Raw genomic sequence first — 20890 nt, forward strand, 5'->3', positions numbered from 1 at the left:
ATTGGGATTTTCATTCAATATAGATAAAAATCTGACAGAAAAGAAGCAACAATATAAACCTATTGGAAGAAAGTCTGGTGGATACAAGACAGCTTACTATCTGGTAATTGAGTATAATGATTGAAGGATATGCTCTCATTTGGAGTTAGGACTATACATTAATTAAGTTTTATCTTTTTTAAAGTTAATTTGAAAATTACGCTGCTTCCAGTTAAAATTGTTGATCAACATAGTTTAATCTTTTAATTATTGCCATGTAAATTTGAACTGAAAATTTGGCTGATTATATAAAAACTTGTTAAATATAAACACATATGCTTTTGTAGATTTTAGGAGAGATTTGTTAATTGCTTAATGAAAGATGTCTTCCAGATACTACAGTCTTAATTTAGTTCAACATATTCAATTTTATACTAAACAGTATTCATATGTGTGCAATAAAATGGCAAAAGCAACTGAAAAAGCTTAAAATGTTTTTTTTTAAATGGATGAAGTGCAACTGAATGCTAAACTAAAATCTGTAACATTTATTTCAAGTTAAAAGGTGGTCTTTTTAGGAGATTATGTATATAAAAAGTCATATTTAATAGAGCAGTTAACATCACAATATGCTTTGTTTCACTCATTCAGTGAATTGTGAAATCTTTAAATGCTGCATGCTTTTTAATGAGCAATACAAATGTCACCTTTCTATGATATAAAATAAAATAAAATAAAATAAAATTTCCCTCTTTGCTGACATTTAAAATCCGTATAAATAAATCTAGCAATTATAAACAATTCTAGGCTTCATTTAATGAAACCAATCAGCTTTAATTGATTAATAAGTGGCAACACAGTAGTAATGTCAACCATTTTAGCAAAAGCAAATTGCTAGCAATGCCAAGCAGACCCTGTGTCTTTATTTTTTGCTTTAAACAAGAGCTTAGTCTGCCATGATCTTTTCTTTTTCCCCAGTAGGGAGCATAAGCCCTCTAGCTGCCCTGTGTGTTTCCTGCTAAGGCTGTACCTTGGCCAGAATACAACTGCTCTGAACCAGTCTTTGTATTGACAATGGGGTCATCCCACCATCTTCTTTTCAGATCAATATGATTGGTACAAACAATAGTTTGATTTTGATTGCTCTAGAGCACGCTTGGGTAGAATCTCTGAATGCAAGAGAATTGCTCCAAAACAATGGCCTGCTTCATCATCCAAAGCATCCCTTTTTCAGACAGCTGCCTCTGCCACACTCCCCCTGACAAACGTCCAGAAAAACAGATGGTTACAGCATTCACGGCCAGTTTAGTGAAAAACCCAGAGTCAGCTATTCAAGATATCTTATCATCACACTCATAAAAAGAACTACTTCCTAAAGCTACAAACTAACAATACATTTAAAAAATTGTTTCTATCAGTGATATCAGAGAATATACGTAGACTTTTTTAGATGTCAAGGAATACAATTAACATATTTTGAGCACTAAAATGCTGTTTTTTAACCAAGTTGATGATATGGTGGCATTGTGAAAATTATGGTGCTGCTTAAAGCATACAACTACCAAACTATAATATGAGACATAAGGATGTCTCAAACATCCTGTTTGGCTGTTTTTAGCCTTTAAAACGACAGAAGATCTAATATCATATTTCACTGTACAAATTTTCATTTAACAGACAGGAGCGTAAGTTCCTAGGAAAATATACTTTGGCTCAGTAGATGCATGTCTTCCAAGAATGTGTTCCACCATCCCAACACTTTGGAGATTCTTTTGAAATGACAACAACTGCCTCTTCAATGAGCACACAAATGTAGGCCCTGCTGTGTCCTAATTTCTCTCAGACAGGCAAAAATTCACATTTTTTTTTTAAAAGTATTTTTTTACTGGAGATTTTTAAGAAGAGATTGGACAGCCATTTGTCTGAAATGGTATAGGTTCTCCTGCTTGAGCAGGGAGTTGGACTAGAAGACCTCCAAGGTCCCTTCTAACTCTGTTATTCTGTTAAGTAAACATTTTCTTCACTTCCTGGATATTGTTTTATAGTGATAGTCCCCTCAAAAAGGACCAGCCTGCAGATCTGAATGTCCAAGTCTTTGAAGAGCTGGGCCTTTAGTCATTTAAATAAGAAGTAAGCAATCTGAGATCTGATTCAAACTAGCAACATCCTCTATGTAGCCGCAGAAGTATACTGCAGGTAATTCTTGATTAATTACTGGTTGCTCAAAGACTGTTCAAAGTTACAACTGATTCCCCACAAATAGACCCTTATGAGACTCTAGAAAGAGTACAAAGAAGATCAACAAAGGTGATTAGGGGACTGGAGGCTAAAACATATAAGGAACAGTTGCTGGAATTGGGTATGTCTATTTAATGAAGAGAAAGGCAAGGGGTGACATGATAGCAGTCTTCCAATATCTCAGGGGCTGCCACATAGAAGAGGAAGTCAAGCTATTCTCCAAAGTGCCCAAAGGCAGGACAAGAAGCAACAGATGGAAACTAGTCAAGGAGAGAAACAATCTAGAACTAAGGAGAAACTTCCTGACAGTTAGAACAATTAACCAGTGAAACAACCTGCCTCCAGAAGCTGTGAATGCTCCAACACTGGAAGTTTTTAAGAAGAGACTGGACAGCCATTTGTCTGAAATGGTATATGGTTTCTTGCCTAAGCAGGGGATTGGACTAGCTGACCTCCAAGGTCCCTTCCAACTTTATTATTATTATCTGATTTCAAAGTTCTGATGGCCACATGCATACACACATGGTCATTTTTGGCACTTGGCAACTGGCTTGGATTTATGGTTGCTTGTAGCATTCCGTGGTCATGTGACCATGATAATAATATTTTTTTTGCCGGTTTCTGGTGTTTACTTCCAGTTTCTGGGGAAAAAATACATTGGGCATAATGGAATAACAGTGATGGCATTCGTTTAACAAGCATGGTGTCCACTTAATGACCACTGCAGAAAAGATTGTAAAACCAGGCATAGTCACATGGTTATGACTGTAATTCTGGCTCAATTTTAGTCACAAGTTGAGGACTACATGTACTGCAAGTAAACACAACAGTTTTTTTATACATTTAGGAGGCTTTAAGACTGAAATGTGTTAAATCTTATATTAAAAACTACAACCTTAAAATGTTGAACCATTATAAGGGGAGAATGGTGGTTGCATTCCACAAGATTTGGATACAGTCTCCAGATCAAATGGGTCTTTTTCTTGGGATTGGGAACAGTTGCTGAGAACAGCTGAACAATCCCAGAAAAGACACAACTGTTTGAAGAAATTGTGCTATGTGTTTCCACGTATGCTTTTCCTTTCAAATGTGAGGAGATGCACAGCCCTAATGAATAGTGCAAAATGTATCAATATAAGACTCACAGAGTTCATTGCATTTAATTCTAAGTAGATGTAATTACATTCTTAACAACCCTGACACAAAACATTACTTTGAAGTAATGTCTAGTGACATCAGCTTCAGGATCTGACCTTTTCTGGCCTTCTGAGACATTTAGGAGTAATGGATAATTTTTGGGAACTGAACCCAGGAGTTCAAGTCCCCACTCCACCATACGTCTTACTGGGTAACTTTGTTCCAGTCATTTTACAAATCTTCTTCACATAACTCCTTTGGTAAGCATAAAATCTGCTGGTGAGTCTACTTTCCCACATGTGTGCACCTTGACATCTCAGAGGAAAAAGATAACTGCTCCAAAGTGAGTCTGCCAATCTTTCAAGATCTGAAAGGAGGTTTTTTTCAAGCTGTTTGGTGTCTCTCCTGAGGAGCAACGTGCCCTTGTATACAAGAACCTTTCCCTATTTTTTGAATCTCAGAAAGGGGAAGTACTTAGCCCTGGGAGACAATATTTGGAGGATGTTAGGTTTCATTTGAAGATCTGCCTCTGTTGGTTGATGCCATTGTTATTCATGATACTTATTACTTACTCAAAGAAATTTTTAACCGTTATTCTCTATTTTTTTCCAGTTCCATATTCCTTCTTTCATTGTACATTCTATCCAACATTTTCTGCAAATCATCCAAGTTCTCATCCATAGCAGGGCATCATCTGCATTAAGAATACATCAACATATCTCCAACCTCACAGGCAATCCTTATATGTTTATCCATAAAAATGATAAACAACCAAGGTGTCAAAACCCTGTAGTAACAAATCAAACCGGAGGCCTGATTAGTTATATTTATTACAAAACAAGCTAAGGTGACACCACAAGAATTGCAACCAGTACATCTTCTTTCAAGCATAACTATACAGTTATGTCACTGTCAGTTCCAGACCATGGAATCAGCTCAGCAGGAAGGCTAAAACTACTTTTATTGAGTTTGGCTATAACAGGGGTGCCAAACTGCTGACCTGCAAGCCGGTTGCATCATACAGCTGCCCACCCCAGCTCCTGGCAAGGCAAAAAGTCACAATACGTCGTGACACATCAAATGTTGTGGCAAGTTTGACACCCATGGGCTATAATAACAGTTCTTGCAAATCTGATTGTGTTGAATCTCCTCCTCCATCCCCTCCCATCTCTTCATCCTGCACTGGAAGTGGGAAGGGGATAATAATAGAAAGACACCTATGGCTGCCTTGTACTATATTTACACACTTTATTAGATCTTTTATTAGTTGGAGAATGCATTCTCCCACAAAGAAACATTGAATATGTCTTACTCCCTATTCCATGTCGAAACATTCCACAAACATTTCATTCCTTCTTCCATATACTTTGTTTCTATCATATATTGCTCATGCTGCATTCAAAAGACATCTTTCCATTTCATCTTCATGCAGAATATTCCAAAATTCAGACCTATGCAGTTTATTATATGCTTCCTCCAAATCAAGAAATTTCTTTTCTCACATTTTTTCTATTATTCATTCTTCATAGACAAATGCACTATTATAAAAAAAAGGATGTTTAAAGGGGCACTTTTTGTTTTGGGAGGTTTTCTTTGGTGCCTTCAAGTCAGTTTTTGTCTCCCAAGGACTGCCTACACTACTCCCCATAATTTTATTGGCAAGGTTTTTCAAAAGTGGATTGCCATTGTCTCCTTCTTAGGGCTGAGGGTGAGTGACTTGTTCAGGGTGATCCTGCTGGCTTTTCGGCCTAAAGCATGGCTAGAATTCAGTCTCCTGATTTCTAGCCTGCTGGCTTAACCACTACAGGACTAGGAACAGAGATGAGTCTTTAGAACACACGTAAAACATTTCCCCCCCCCCACAAAAGATCACAATTTCCTGATTGCACTGAACATTCTAAGCTAAACCAAACAAACTTCATTATGGGTTAGAGCAATGTACAAATTCAGCCACCAAACCTGTTTGGTATATCTTCTCAAAGACATTGCTAAAAGTTCAAAGATAATGCTAAAATTAGTAAATTCAGTATAAGAGACATTTTGAATTTAAATACTTTCTTGTATATGAAAAGACATTACTCCTAGAACCATTCCTCTGAACCAATCAAAACCTAAGATTATTTTTAGTAATTAAAAGTTACTAGAGAAAATTGGCAGTGAAAGTGACATTATAAAATCTTGCAGAACTCATTAGTAATTCATTTCTCACATTTATTCATATGCTTCAGACTTACCATTATTAACCAGAAGAAAGTTTGATTTATATAATGATACAATAACTCTGTTTTAGAAGTAAAAAATGTGAACATCAATATATATAACCCAATTTTTTTAAAATCAGAACTCTCTCTTTTTGATCTTGCATGTATTTAGGGAAAGAGGAAGTGGGGGAAATTAAAAAGAATGTTTCTTTTAATCTTCACCATTTTATCCTACTGAGTTAATCACATGTGACAATGATTCCAGCCTATTTCAGAACCTGTTAAGGATTCTGTCCAGTTGAAATACACTGTTTCAACTATTGCAGGAGGCAGGTATGTATTAGAGAGACACCAACTTCCTTCGTGTCAAAATAAACTTTCAGCTGCATATATGTATATGGAAGTGTGTTCTGATAGAGATTTGTAATCTTGAAGCTTTAATCTCTTTCTCCTGTTGAGTTTAAGATTTTTTAAAAATATGGATCTTTGGCGTATTCCTCAACTGTAACAGTAGTTCACAAAAAAAAAGAATGGTTGTGCCTATACAGAATTCAACAAATATAATAATCCTTAAGTAGAAGCAGCAGTTCAGGTAGTCTTTTTTTATGCCATGCGTTTTACAGTCTAAATGTAGACATTTAATTCCCACAGTCATATTCTCAAATTGGCCCAAAAGTGACAGTAAGCTCTTTGAAGAGGATGACAATGTCCTTTTCAATTATAACTACTGATGTGACCACAGAGAATGTTGAGTTCTTAAGCCTGGGGACAAAATAGGCCAAGATACCAGGAGAGGAATTCTGGACTAGTGTATGCCCTCTGCTGTTCATCTGAGAAACAACGGCCACTGTAATTTTTCAGGATAGATACCGCACAAAAAAATCCCATAGCTAATAGAAGGATGGAAAGCTACATTTAATGAATGGAAGGGTAAACCACCACTTGACACTAAATATCAAAGATGGATTAAGAAATAAAAAATGCAAGAGACTAGGAGGCTTGAGGAACCTCCCTCGTAACACACCTCACAAACCAGGAAGAAACCAATGTGATGGTACTTTTTCACAAAAGTTGTGTTCCTTTGTCATACTAAATCATAATGGAGTTGCATAGTTTAACTTTAACATTATATAAACCAGACCATACTTTAATTTATTACTATTTATTGGATTTATAACCCACCTCTCATTTAAGACCTGAAAACAGTAAACAGCAGTCCTTCCTCTTATTTTTGCCCAACTTGAGAAGCAATTGAGAGTGACGGGTCTGGAGAAACCAGAAGCTTCCATGTCAAAGACTGGACTTGAACTTGAGTATCTCTGCTTCACCTGTACCATGCCACTGGCTCCAACCAAGTTAACTAGTAAATTTAGGTAAAACTACATTCATTTCCACTTTTTACACCCACTATCGAATTGACATTCAGACTTCTTTGGGCTGCCACTTTGATGGGATGATGTAGACATAATAAATATGAGTAACTGTCCTGTAATAAATCAAGCTGTCAGCTCTCCAGGATTTCAGAGATGAGATATTACGTGTGTGATTAAATGTGTGATCTTTTGTACTCATCGTATCTGTTCACCAAAAAGCTGCAGCCCCACTGATTGGAAAAAGCATTAAGACAATTTAAAAATGGCTATTTCCCTGCTATCACCAAGGCTGTGTTCTCATTCTGTAGGAAGCATCCAGTGACTAAATTCTTAATGTTATGTAACTTGGCTATTTTCAACACGTTCATGGAGAAAACAAGAGATTTGGAACTTCCCCTTTAGCCTCAGGCAATTCAATTTCTCTTAACAAACTCTATAGCTTGCTCATACTGTTGGATGACTACCCTGTGTATTTCACCATCCTCCTCATTTGCACCACAGCAAAACTCTTGGGAAATCCTAAAACATTTTATGCTTCCAAAAGTTCTGACTGTCTGCCCAGAATGTTAGTGCACAATGTTCTTTTGTTTGCAGAAGATGGTTACACACAGAAATATATTAAATACTATTCAAGAGAACAGAAAAGTAGTTTATGTTCAAGGTATTTGTTCATGGAGAAACTTTCACATGCAATACATCTACCAGACATGTGCATAGAATAATTTTAGCTTTTTGTTGGTAAAAACTTTGACATAAAAATTTTAGGGAACTTTGGTACAAACTTTTTAGGTGTTAATTTTTTAGGGAAAATTTTCTACAAAATACAAGAACACAGAATGATGATGATGATGATGATGATGATGATGATGATGATTAATCATCATCATCGCACGGTCAGCAAGATGTTCAGACTGGATTTGGCATTTTTGTCTACCTATCGAGTCCTTACCAAGGACCTGGGATAGGCAGATATGGATGTTTGATGGTATTATAGATATTGTCACAGGATGGAAGCAGTTCCTAGTAGGGCTGCCTTTTGCAATTGGCTAATGGCGAATTTGTCAATGCCAATGGTGTTCAAGTGGTGCTCCAGTTGTTTTGGGATTGCACCCACAGCGCCTATTACTATTGGTACTACCCTTGCTTCCCTTTGCCATAGTCTTTCTACTTCTATTTGTAGGTCTTTGTATTTTGTTATCTTCTCCAGTTCTTTCTCGTGTATTCTGCTGTCTCCAGGCACTGCCACGTCCACTATCCAGACTTTTTTGTCTTTCTTATCTTATCAAAGCTGGAAAATCTCCTGGTTTTGATGGAGTAATGCCTGAATTTATCATCCACTCTGGGCCTCGCACAAGAGAATGGCTGGCAAAATTCTACACAGATATCCTAACTTCCAGTAAGCTCCCTCCAGAATTTAAGAGAACCAAGGTAATTGGCATATTAAAACCTGGAAAAGAAAGCAACAAGCCAGAAAACTATCGCCCCATTGCTCTGTTAAGTGTTTGTTATAAACTACTTGAAAGGCTGATACTTAACAGAATTGGACAGAAAATTAACGAACAAATACCGATTGAACAGGCTGGGTTTAGATCTTATCGGAGCTGTGCCGATCAAGTCCTTAGTCTTACTAGCCACATTGAAAGCAGCTATCAGAATAAATTGAAAACATCTGTTGTATTTGTGGATCTCACAGCAGCATACGATACAGTGTGGAGGGATGGTCTATTAAGCAAATTCCTCCACGCTGTCCCTTGTAGGACCATGGGCCACCTAATAAATAACATGCTCTCAGCAAGGACCTTTCAAGTCATCATGGGCGATAAAATTAGTAAGCAAAGACATCTGAATAATGGACTCCCTCAGGGCTCTGTATTGGCCCCATCCTTATTCAACTTATATATTTCCGATATACCACCCACACTATCAACAAAGTTCTCTTACGCTGATGACTTGGCATTAGCACATAGCCACAAGGACATCAAAGTTACAGAAGGTGTACTTACAGCCGACCTTACAACTCTGAGTACATACTTCCACCAATGGAGGTTAATCCCAAGCATAAGTAAGACAGTCACATCATGTTTCCACCTTAATAATAAACTGGCAAAAAGAGAACTCAATGTATACCTAAATAACAAATTGTTCCCATATGAGGCAACTCCAAAATATCTGGGGGTCACCTTAGACAGGACCCTGTCTTTTAAAAAACATATTCAGAATATGGCTGCCAAGGTTAACAGCAGAAACAACATTCTGCAAAAACTAAGCGGAACAACTTGGGGAGCTTCAGCTCCAACTCTTCGATGTGCAGCCCTTGGGCTTTGCTACTCTGTAGCGGAATACTGCGCACCTGTATGGATAAACAGCTCACATACAAGACTTGTTAATGTTCAACTCAACCATACAATGAGATTAATTACTGGGTGCATAAAATCTACACCTATTCACTGGCTACCAGTTCTTAGCCACATACTTCCCCCGCATTTACGACAACAAGAAGCTCTCATTCGAGAGTATAGTAAGATCCTGCTAAACTCCTCTCTACTCATTCATGCCTATACCTCTGATCTCTTAAGATGTCGATTAAAGTCAAGAAATCCACCACTCCTCACAGCGCTTAAGCTGCTGGCCAAACATCACAGCACTATACAAAAATGGATGGAAGCATGGAGTAGCTATACCTCCTAAGATATTTCTGAGCATATTAATCCTAATAGCATAACTCCAGGATTTAATCTACCCCGACACATATGGGTGACATACAATAGAATTAGAACGACTCATGGGGTGTGTGCTGATTCTCTGTATAAATGGAGAAAGACACCTTCAGCACAATGTGATTGCATGGCTCCCCGACAGACTATCCAACATATAGTGAGGGAATGCACTAATAGAAGATACCCAGGAGATTTTAAGGACTTCCTCTGCGTAACAACGGCAGCTACTGACTGGATCTCCAAACTCGACATTAAACTCTGAAATGTTATTTCTGTTTTCCTCTTAGGTTTTATAATTGCTTCTTTTTTAAAAAAAATTGTTTTAACTGTTCTAACTTGTAAATATGAAGTGCTTGTAATTCTGTGTGTGACCAGCCATACGCTAAATAAATAAATCTTCTCCAGTTCTTTCTCGTGTATTCTGCTGTCTCCAGGCACTGCCATGTCCATTATCCAGACTTTTCTTATCTTATCAACAATTGTTAAGTCTGGGGTGTTATGTTGCAGGTGCTTGTCTGTTTGAATTCTGAAGTCCCAGAGCAGTTTAATTTTATCATTTTCTATGACTTTCTATTTTATGATCCTACCAGTTCTTGCTTCTTGCAGATCTTCCAATGCACCATTGTTGCTACTTTGTCATGCCGCTGCTTGTAGTCAGTCAGACTGTGTCATCTTCTTTCAGCAGCTTACCAGGTGGTCCACTGTTTCTTCAGCTTCTTTGCATAGGTGGCACTTACTGTCTGTTGCTGTCTTCTCAATTTTGACTTTGTATGCATTTGTCCTTAAGGCTTGGTCTTGTGCAGCCAGAATTAGTCCCTCGGTCTCTTTCTTCAACTTTCCTGCTCTTAGCCATTGCCAGGTCTTGTTATTATCTGCTTTCCCAGCTATTTTTTTAATGTACTGGCCATGTAGTGCTTTGTCTTCCCATGCCTCTATTCTGTTCTTCATTTGATCTTTCTTGTAGGCCAGTTTGGTCTCTCCAGTAGTCAGTAAGCCTTCCTGATATACTAATTTCAGTGCATCTTCATCATTGTCCTTCAGATATTCTTCCAAAGCCATTTTTTCTTCTTCAACCATCTGATGTGCTTGCATCATTCCACGTCCACCTATTTGCCTTGGTAGATAGAGTCTGTCAATGTCACTGCGTGGATGAAGGGCATGATTCATGGTCATTATTTTTCTGGTCTTCCTATCCATTGCTTTTAGTTCTGCTTGAATCCAGTCCACTATTCCAGCTGTGTATCTAATGACTGGAATTGCCCAGGTGTTGATTGCCTTCATAGTATTTCCTCCATTGAGTTTGGACTTTAAGATCTTTTTCACTGTCTTGATGTTTTCACATCTAATCTTTTTCTTCACTTCAGTGTGCTTGATGTTGTCAGCTTGAAGGATACCCAAGTATTTGTCGTAATCTTCCTCATCCAGACTCTTAATGTTATTTTCATGAGGCATCTTTATTCCTTCAGTTTTCACTATTTTTGCTTGTTTGAGAGTAAGTGTGGCACAATTGTCCAAGCCAAACTCTACTGCAATATCTTGACTATATATATGGATATTGTTCAGCAGCAATTCTATTTCAGATGATGTTTTTCCATACAGCTTCAGATCATCCATGTAAAGGAGGTGGGATACTCTGTGTTGTGTACTAGGTTCGTTGCGCAGGAATGAAGACGAGGCGAGTGAGTTCAGCAAAGATCATGATTTATTGCTTGCAGGATCTGAACTAGAAAACAGGGCTGCAGATGCAGCAATTTATACCCTGGCCCCTAGGCGGTGGCCAATAGGTTTGAAGCAACCTATTGCCGCCCTAGGGGCAACCAATAGCAGCGCTGGAGAAGGGTTGTCTGAGGAGCTGGGAACCGTTAGCTAGCTTCCCTGCTCAAACAGCCTTCCAGCAGTTACCACGTGGTGTTCCCTTAACAAAGCAAACCCAATACATTACACCCCTCCCCTCTAGAATGAGCAAACATTATAGCAACAATAGAAAGTAATTACAGCAATACAATTTTACAAAAGGTCTAACAATGGTGTGAGAAAACAGGTTTCCTCTTAGCTAATACAGGTGTTTCCTAGCTAGCAGCTCAATAAGGCATGGCTTTTCAACCGGTGGTATGTGTACCACTAGTGGTTCGCGAGCACCTGGCTCGTGGTATGCAGCGTTGCCTGCCTCCCCCTGCCTCCCCCCACCACCTTCTCCCCAACCCGACCCCCACGCTCTGCTCCTTCCCAGTTCACTTGCTGCCGGAAAGCATGCTGCTTGGCAGTGGCCTGCAGGAACCCTACAGAGGGCGAGCGCAGGCGCAGAGCGAGACCCCTTCCTCCCCAGGGACTTGTGCAGCAACCGGACTGACTTCTGATTGGCGTTTCTTCGAGGCACACATGGCCGGAAAGGCACGTCGGAGTCCCAAGTACTGGTAAGGCGATCGGCCCACTCCTCCCCCATTGCCCGCCAGCCCTGGGAGAGCCCCATGTGAGCACCTCGGCAGCCGCCGAACCCTACCTTTCAAGCAGGAGCGGCCTTGCCCTGCTTGCCCTTGGCCACCTCCGCGGGTGCTACTCTAGCACGGAAACGGCGAGGCCAGTCCCCATTCAGCCCACCACCCCTGGGAGAGCCCCACACAAGTGCCTCACTGGCCGCCAAGCCCTGCCTTTTGAGCAGGAGCGGCTGTCGAGCCCCGGGCTTGACAATCAACTGGGTTGGGGGGGAGAATCCATGCAGCAACCCAGCTAACTGGCCTGCCAGCAGCTCATTGCTCCGTCGACCAGCTGGGAGGCTGAGACTCCAGATTTGAGCCGCCAACAGAGCACACCGCAGGTAAGACGTGCCAAAGCTCGCCCCGGAGCCTCCACTGCCAGAAGCCTGCTTGCAAAAAGCGGGGCAGGCGGTAGCAGCTGCTCATGGTGCCGGGCAAGAGCAAGTAGAGCAAGGCCACTATGAAGCCCCGGGCTCGACAATCAACCGGTTGTGGGGGGAAATCTGTGCAGCGACCTGGCTACCTGGCCTCATTGCTCCACTGATCAGCTAAAAGGCTGAGACTCCAGATTTGAGCCACTGACAGAGCGCAGCGCAGGGAAGACGCACCAAAGCCAGCCACTCATTGCTCTGCCGATCAGCTGGTTTCCCCTGTATTCTCTTACATTCTCTTTTCTCACATCCAGAAGCAATGTCAAAATTTGAAATTCTGTATAAAACCATGCATGTAATCGGGTGATTTATTTTCTAAAGTTCACACATCACTTTCAGAATCACTGAGATCCCATAGAGCATGTAATAATGAGTAATATTTGAATATAGCTGATTTTACTAGCCTTTAGAGATATGCATTTTCCAGACAATAATTTTAAATAAGCCACTAATATGAGACATGCTAATGTCTCTGGCTCTCTAATGACATGATAACCTGAATCTTCAGCTAAATCTAGGGATAGGATAGGATAGGATAGGATAGGATAGGATAGGATAGGATAGGATAGGATAGGATAGGGTAGGGTAGGGTAGGGTAGGGTAGGGTAGGATAGAGTTAGGGTAGCCAAGCTTTTTTTTAAGTTAGCCCAAGATATATACATATAATATACATACACACACACAAACAAACACACACACACACACATATATTCAAGGAATTGATGATCTGCAACATCAAGGCCATCAACTATTACATGCCTAGAGAAATTGGTAGAAATTGGTGGGTAGGGATAACTAAAACAATGATGGACATTTTCTGAAATTAAGACTGTCTAGATCTGATAGAAGAACATCCATCCATCCATCCATCTATTTATTTAGCTAGCTAGCTAGCATCCCCCTTTATTATTACAACTTTCACAGCCATACATTGCAATTGGGCAGACCATAGCCTTGATTATATGCACTTTTGTTGGCAGGGTGATAACTCTGCTTTTTAGTGTGCTGTCTAGTTTTGCCATGGCTTTCCTCCCCGGGAGTAAGCATCTTTTAATTTCTTGGCTGCAGTCCCCATCTGGGGTGATCTTGGAGCCCAGGAAAATAAAATCTGTCACTACCTCCATTTCTTCCCCATCTATTTGCCAGGAATTGAGAGGGCCGGATGCCATGATCTTGGTTTTTTTAATGTTAAGTTTCAAGCCAACTTTTTCACTCTCCTTCTTCACCCGCATTAAGAGGCTCTTTAGTTCCTCTTCAATTTCTGCCATTAGAGTGGAATCATCTGCATATCTTAGGTTGTTGATATTTCTCCCAGAAATCTTAATTCCAATTTGATTCATCTAGCCCTGCCTTTCTCACAATGTGCTCTGCATATAAGTTAAATAGGCAGGGTGACAGTATACAGACTTGCCGGACTCCTTTCCCAATTTTAAACCAATCAGTGGTTCCATGTCCAGTTCTCACTGTTGCTTATTGACCCGCATATAGGTTTCTCAAGAGACAAAAAAGATGGTCTTGTACTCACATCTCTTTGGTCCTTTATCATGCCCATCTTTGCATGAAACGTTCCCTTCATCTCTCCAATTTTCTTGAAAAGATCTCTGGTTCTCCCTATTCTATTGTTTTCTTCTATTTCTTTGCACTGTTCATTTAAGAAGACATTCTTATCTCTTCTAGCTATTCTCTGGAATTCTGCATTCAATTGGGTGTATCTTCTTCTCTCTTGCCTTTCACTTACCTCCTTTCCTCAGCTATTTGCAAAGCTTCCTCAGACAGCCATTTTGCTTTCTTGCATTTCTTTTTCTTTGGGATGGTTTTAGTAGCTACCTCTTGTACAATGTTGTGAACCTCCATCCATAGTTCTTCAGGCACTCTGTCTATCAGATCTAATTCCTTAAATCTATTTGTCACCTCTACTGTATATTCATCAGGGATATGATTTAGTTCATACCTCAGTGGCCTAGTGCTTTTCCCTACTTTCTTCAGTTTAAGCCTAAATTTGCAATGAGAAGCTCATGGTCTGAGCCACAGTCAGCTCCTGGTCTTGTTTTTACTGACTGTATAGAGCTTTTCCATCTTTGGCTGCAGAGCACATAGTTAATCTGATTTCTGTGCTGACCGTCTGGTGATGTCCATGTGTAGAGCCGTCTCTTGGGTTGTTGGAAAAGAGTGTTTGCTATGACCATCATATTCTCTTGACAAAATTCTGTCAGCATGTGCCCTGCTTCATTTTGTACTCCAAGGCCAAACTTGCCTGTTATTCCAGTTATCTTTTAGCTTCCCACTTTAGCATTCCAATCTCCCATGATGATAAGGACATCATTTTTTGGTGTTAGTTCTATAAGGTGCTGTAGGGCTTCATAGGTAAAGGTAAAGGTTCCCCTGCACATGAGTGCTAGTCTTTTCCAACTCTAAGGGCCAGTGCTCATCTCCATTTCAAAGCCAAAGAGCCAGCGCTTGTCTGAGGATGTCTCCGTGGTCATGTGACCAGCATGACTAGACGCCAAAGGCGCACGGAACGCTGTTACCTTCCCACTGTAGTGTTCCCTATTTTTCTACTTGCATTTTTATGTGCTTTTGAACTGCTAGGTTGGCAGAAGCTGGGACGAGTAACAGGCGCTCACTTTGTTACGCAGCACTCAAGATTTGACCCGCCAAACTGTCGACCTTCTGATCGACAAGCTCAGCGTCCTAACCCACTGAGCCACCACGTCCCTTGGGCTTCATAGAACCAGTCAATTTCATCCTCTTCAGCACTGGTGGTTGGGGCATAGATTTGGACTACTGTGATATTGAATGGTTTGCCTTGGATTTGAACTGAGATCATTCTGTCATTTTGGGGATTGTATCCCAGTATAGCTTTTCCTACTCTTTTATTGACTATGAAGGCTACTCCATTTCTTCTCAGGGATTCTTGCCCACAGTAGTATACCTCATGGTCATCTGAATTAAATTCAACCATTCCTATCCATTTTCATTCGCTGATTCCTAAGATGTCGATGTTCAGTCTTATCATCTCTTGTTTGACCATGTCCAGCTTGCCTTAATTCATGGTTCCTATGGAGAAAAAAATCTTTACAGCATTGGACTTTCCTTTCACCACCAGATACATCCACAGCTGAGTGTCCTTTCGGCTTTGGCCCAGTTGCTTCATTCTTTCTGGCGCTACTAGTACTAGCCCTCTGCTCTTCCCCAGTAGTATATTTGGTACCTTTTGACCTGAGGGGCTCATCTTCCAGTGTCATATCTTTTTGCCTTTTGGTACTGTCCATAGGGGTTTCATGGCAAAGATACTGGAGTGGGTTGCCATTTCCTTCTCCAGTGGATCACACTTTGTCAGAACTCTCTGCTATGACCTGTCCCTCTTGGGTGGCCCTGCACAGCATAGCTCATAGCTTCACTGAATTACAGAAGCCCCTTCGCCACGACAAGGCAGTAATCCATGAAGGGGATATATACAGTATACACATAGAAATACATATAGATATACATATTCAGATAGTCCTCATTTACCAATTCTACTGTAATTAGGACTTGCAACTCCATTACTAAATAATGTGGTTATTAAATATAATGTCATATGATCATGCTTGATTTATGACTTCAGTTCTGCTACACTTGTAAAGGGAATCACTGTGGGTGATTAAGTTCAATATCATGTGACTAACCGGTAGCTTCTCCATTGACTGTTTGTTGGAACCTGGCTGTGAAGGTCACAAATGGCAATCATGTGACCACAGGATACTGTGACCATTTTAAATTTGAACAATTATTGTACAAGACAATCGTAAGTGAGGAGTACTTGTATAAATATGTGTGTGTGTGTGTTTTGAAGTATATCTAATTTTATTTATTATATTCCACCTTTATTATTTTTGTAAATAACCCAAGGTAGCAAACATACCTTATACTCCTTCCTCCTCCTATTTTCTCCACAACTGAGAGTGACCGGCTCAAAGTCATCGAGTTCACTTTCATGCCCAAGGCTGGACTAGAAATCATGGTCTATTAATTTAAAAAACATTGTTCTTTAATTTTCTGTGGAATTTTTTCAATTTGTCATTTGAAGATGGAATTTCAGTCTTCTGAATTCTGAGTTATGCCATGACTCATATTTTCTAATTAGTATCAGAGCTGATTCTTGCTGGATGTGCAGCAACTAGAAGGCTACCACACATAAACTTCTTCTCTCCTAATGAAAGACATCAGTTACTGTATGCTTTCCCATTTCCAATTACAGGCTTTCCTGTATTCAATCCAATCCTGAGATAGCATTCTGGAAGAAATAGCTAGATTCATACAACACATTGAACCAAGTCAAGAACTGAGTAAATATGTTGCATGTGAACTAAAACAGCCAACAGAGAGGCAGAAGAGAACCTTGTGTTTACTTAAACTAAAGTACCCTCATGTAACCAAGTCAAAAGTGAAGTGAAATTGCCCTAAACTGCCACCTAGTGAGATCTCCAAGAAAGACTCAGAAGGAGCAAACAGCTCAAAATATAAAGAAAGCTCTCTAATACAGAACTCACTGGCAGATTCCTGTTGGCAGAGAAGATACCATATAACTCCAGTTCAATACAATGCCCAAGTCACAGCCATGGTAACCTAGAGACAAATTCCAATAGAGTGGAGGGCTGTCTATTCACTCCTGGCCCAAAAATTCATGAGATAATAAGAAATTCCTGCTAAGACTACCAGAAATGAATATCCAACTTATTTCTGTTTGCTACCGTACTTAACAAGGAGCTGGTATATTTAAGTTTCGGCAGAAGACAAATTGTGATCATTTCTGGATTTATATTTTCATTATGGGGAGGCAGGGTCTGCACTGGATCACAAAGTAGATAAACACAGTTTAGTCTAGTTAGTTGTATAAACCAAGTATAATTAATATAATTAAATTTAAGGGTCAATATGTCAAGTACTGAGAGGGGGGAGGGAGGGAGGGAGAGAGACTGAGTAAATGGTGATTAATAGTATGGTAAATATCCATTACAAATAGCAGCAAAGAGGATAAGTTTCTGTATTTCTTTACTGCTTCTACTCTAGTGTAGATTTTAATGTTACAGAACTGGTAGTCCTAGTATAAACATAGCCATTAGTGTTTGGCTGGCTTCAAACAATTAGGGATAATATGAAATGTAGAATATATGCTAGAGCAACCATATTTTTATGTCCTTTCATATGAAGACAGTGTTTGTTGCAAGATTATTGTTGCACAATTATTGTGTTTGAACAACGTATGTTTAAACAACATAACGAATCACAAGCTAGCCAAATATCTTTTAATCCAGCATGTTATATAAACTCAACCCACATAGATCAGTGTACTCTGCAAATCTAGAAACTGGGTTGAGGAAAAAGATTAACAAATTAACAGCAAGTATAATGTACAAGCTGCAAATATGTTAGACCTTTGGACTACAATTCTTCCAGTCTCTTGGTTTCTGGTCATGGTCATGCTCATGCTCATTCAGTTACTGGGCACTGAAGTCCAAGCCATCAGATTCCAGTCTGATGCATTCTGGGTTTCAAATCAAACCATCTTTGTCCATTACTTTCTCTATATCGAATCTGATGTCATATTGTAGAGCAGGAAGCTTGCTCATCACTATCTAGCGTTCTGACTGGTCATAACAATTGTCCAATGTGGATTATTAATCTAATGTTTACCACCTGTGCGAAAAAGCAAGGCTCACTCTTGAGTGGTAATTTTATGCCACATTAAAAGCTTGAAATTTGAATTCAATAAGGTTTCAATAATCTGTGTGTACCTGTACAAAAGATATCTGGGTTCATTCGATTATAAATCCATATATGAATATTATCTTTATTAAGGCCAATCGAGGCGTCATAAACTAGTAAAAGCGTTTTTAACTTCTCGGTAAATTGTCATGAGATTGGAGCACAATAATAATGAGTCGTTCTATCAATATCCTGTATTCCTCACTGGAGACCAGTCTTCATTTGTATCGGACGGCATTTTAGAAAAAACTTTTTTTTTTCCTTCCGCAGCTTTCCCTTCGTGATTCCGTAAAAACGTCCGCCACAAGTCCCAAAGGTGCTTTTTCAGGAGGCAACTGGACTTGCTTGTTTTTCTTTGAAGAACGTCTTCAAAGAAAAACAAGAAAGTCCAGTTGCCTCCTGAAAAATCACCTTTCGGACAACCATGAGCTGGATGGCTGAGAATCTCCATAGACAGTCCGTTACCAGTCAGGGCAAGCTCCTATTCCCCCAGCTGCTTCTGTGCAACGTTCACCACGAAACCAAAAGTCCCACGGCCGCTTCTCGAGAAAAGTGGGAGTTGCCTTCCCTCTCCTAGATGCCTTACTCTCCCGATTAGCTAAAGCCAAGACATACGAGGCAGCAGGCCAGCGAGTCTTCCCTTACCTTTTCCTCCGGCCGAAAGCACACAACGCCACGAGAGCCAGAGCGGTAGCGAGCGCCACACTGTACGCGCCAAAGGGCAGCCACTCCAGGAGGCCCATGTTGGGGAGAGCCTCTTCTCTCTCCGGCTACCGAAGAAGAAGAGATCGTTCCTGCGCTCGATTAAGTTTCTGCGGGGTAGCCACTCCTTCCCTTCCCCCTCTAGGTAGCTAATCTCTAGCGACGTTCCAGGAAGTTTGGAGCTCGGTGCCAGAAAGCCAAATTCAAGTGAGCAACCTCGCTCTGACTGGAGCTTGGAAGACAGGAGTTCCCGGCCCCTCCTCTTGGGATCGGCCGAAAGAGTTACAGGAAAAGGGAAAGGGTGAGTGAGGCCTTCTCTCCCTCCCTTCCCCGCCCCTTTCCTTTCCGCGCAAAGTGAAAGAACTAACTATTCTTTCGAGGAAAGGTGACAGGTCCGAAAGCAAACTGCCGATCTCCCAAATTTGGGAGAAAGCTTCCCGCTGGAAAACTCACAAGATCCGAGAAAACTTAGCCCATCTTTACGCACCCTAATTGTCAGGAGAGCAGCATTTTATTTGTTAATTTGAGTTTTTCTACGGATAGGCTCTGCATTTCAGTATACAACAATTTGGCCTGGCAGGGTTTCAGTATCCTGGAGGAATTTCCCAACCTTCAAAATATGAGGGAGGCTGAGATTGTTCTGCTGATTCACTCCTCTGGAAACCAAGCTTCCCATGATCAGTTTCAATCGATCAATCAGAACAGAGCTGTAAGGGACCTTGGGGTTCTTCTAGTCCAACCCCCTGCTCAAGCAGGTTGCATATTGGTCCGTGTAGAACTAGAGATGGGAGAACATTGTCTCCGGAAGGTCCAAATATCCACAGCCACTCCATCTAACTAGGGTTGAGTCAGAGTCTGTTTTGCCCTATCCAAATCCGAATAGCTTCCAGACACTGGGATAAGATATCTGCAGTATCTCTCAAGGGGCCTGTAATAGAGATAAAAAAAAATTGGGTGTCATCCATATATTGATTATATCTCACACCAAACTGATGGATCACCTTATCCAGTGGTCTCTTGTAGATGTTAAACAGGAGAGGAAAGAGAACCAATCCTAAGGCACCTCACAAAGTAGGGAGCCACAGCCTGGATTTCTCCCCATCTATCAACTTCCTGGTAGAAGGAGGGAAACCAGTACAATATTATGCCACTCATCCCCAATTCCCAGAGCTTGCCTAGAAGATACTCTGATTGATGGTATTGAATGCTGCTGAGAGGTCAGGAATAGCTAGAGTGGAGGCACTACCTCCATCCTGTTCCCACAAGAGGTCATCCATGAGTGCAATCAATGCCATCTCAATCCCAAATCCTGGCCAAATCCTGGCCAAATCCCCTACTGAAAAGGGTCTAGATAATCTGCTTCATCTAAGGCTCTCTGCAACTGCTACGCGACCACTCTCTCCACAATCTTCCCTAACGGGAAGATTGTAAACTGGGTGAAAACTGTCTAACTTGGTTAGATTAAGCAATGAGAAGTGGGTGCACTACTACTTCTTTATGAGCTGATGGAACCATTCCCTTTTTCAAGGAGGAGTTTGCTGCTGCCCAGGCCAATTCCTCATCCTCTCCCACACAGCTTTAATAAGCCAGGAAGGGCATGGATCTAATATACAAGTGGCCAAACCAGCAGCTAAGAGGGCCTTGTCCACTTCCTCAGGTTTAACAGGCTCAAAATCTTCCCAAGTCACTTTGCAAGACAGCCCCACCAGCTCCACTGATTCTGTTTTAAAGATTGTTTAGGATATTGTTTAGAGAATGTTGCCATAGATATGATAGATGGATCAAAATTTCACTGAGTTGGTGGGATAAAATTAATTTCATTAAAATGAATACTGCTCAAAGGTAATGTATATATTAAGAGGTATTCTAATGTTAATGCCAAATAAATAT

At 40.4% G+C, this 20890-nt stretch overlaps 1 protein-coding gene across 1 annotated transcript in view; it reads right to left on the reverse strand.

Annotated features, from left to right (window-relative positions):
- The window catches only part of CYP7B1 (cytochrome P450 family 7 subfamily B member 1), a 108293-nt gene extending 89038 nt beyond the window's left edge, over window positions 1-19255 (reverse strand). Inside the window, exon 1 of the mRNA XM_081322787.1 lies at window positions 18944-19255. Coding sequence (XP_081178913.1) covers window positions 18944-19041 — 98 coding nt within the window. The 5' untranslated portion in view covers window positions 19042-19255. The remainder of the gene's footprint in view (window positions 1-18943) is intronic.
- Window positions 19256-20890: the final 1635 nt, after the last annotated feature.

This window comes from Vipera berus (genome assembly GCF_964194415.1).
Source record: "Vipera berus genome assembly, chromosome: 3".
In the NCBI taxonomy this organism is placed as follows: Eukaryota; Metazoa; Chordata; class Lepidosauria; order Squamata; family Viperidae; genus Vipera; species Vipera berus.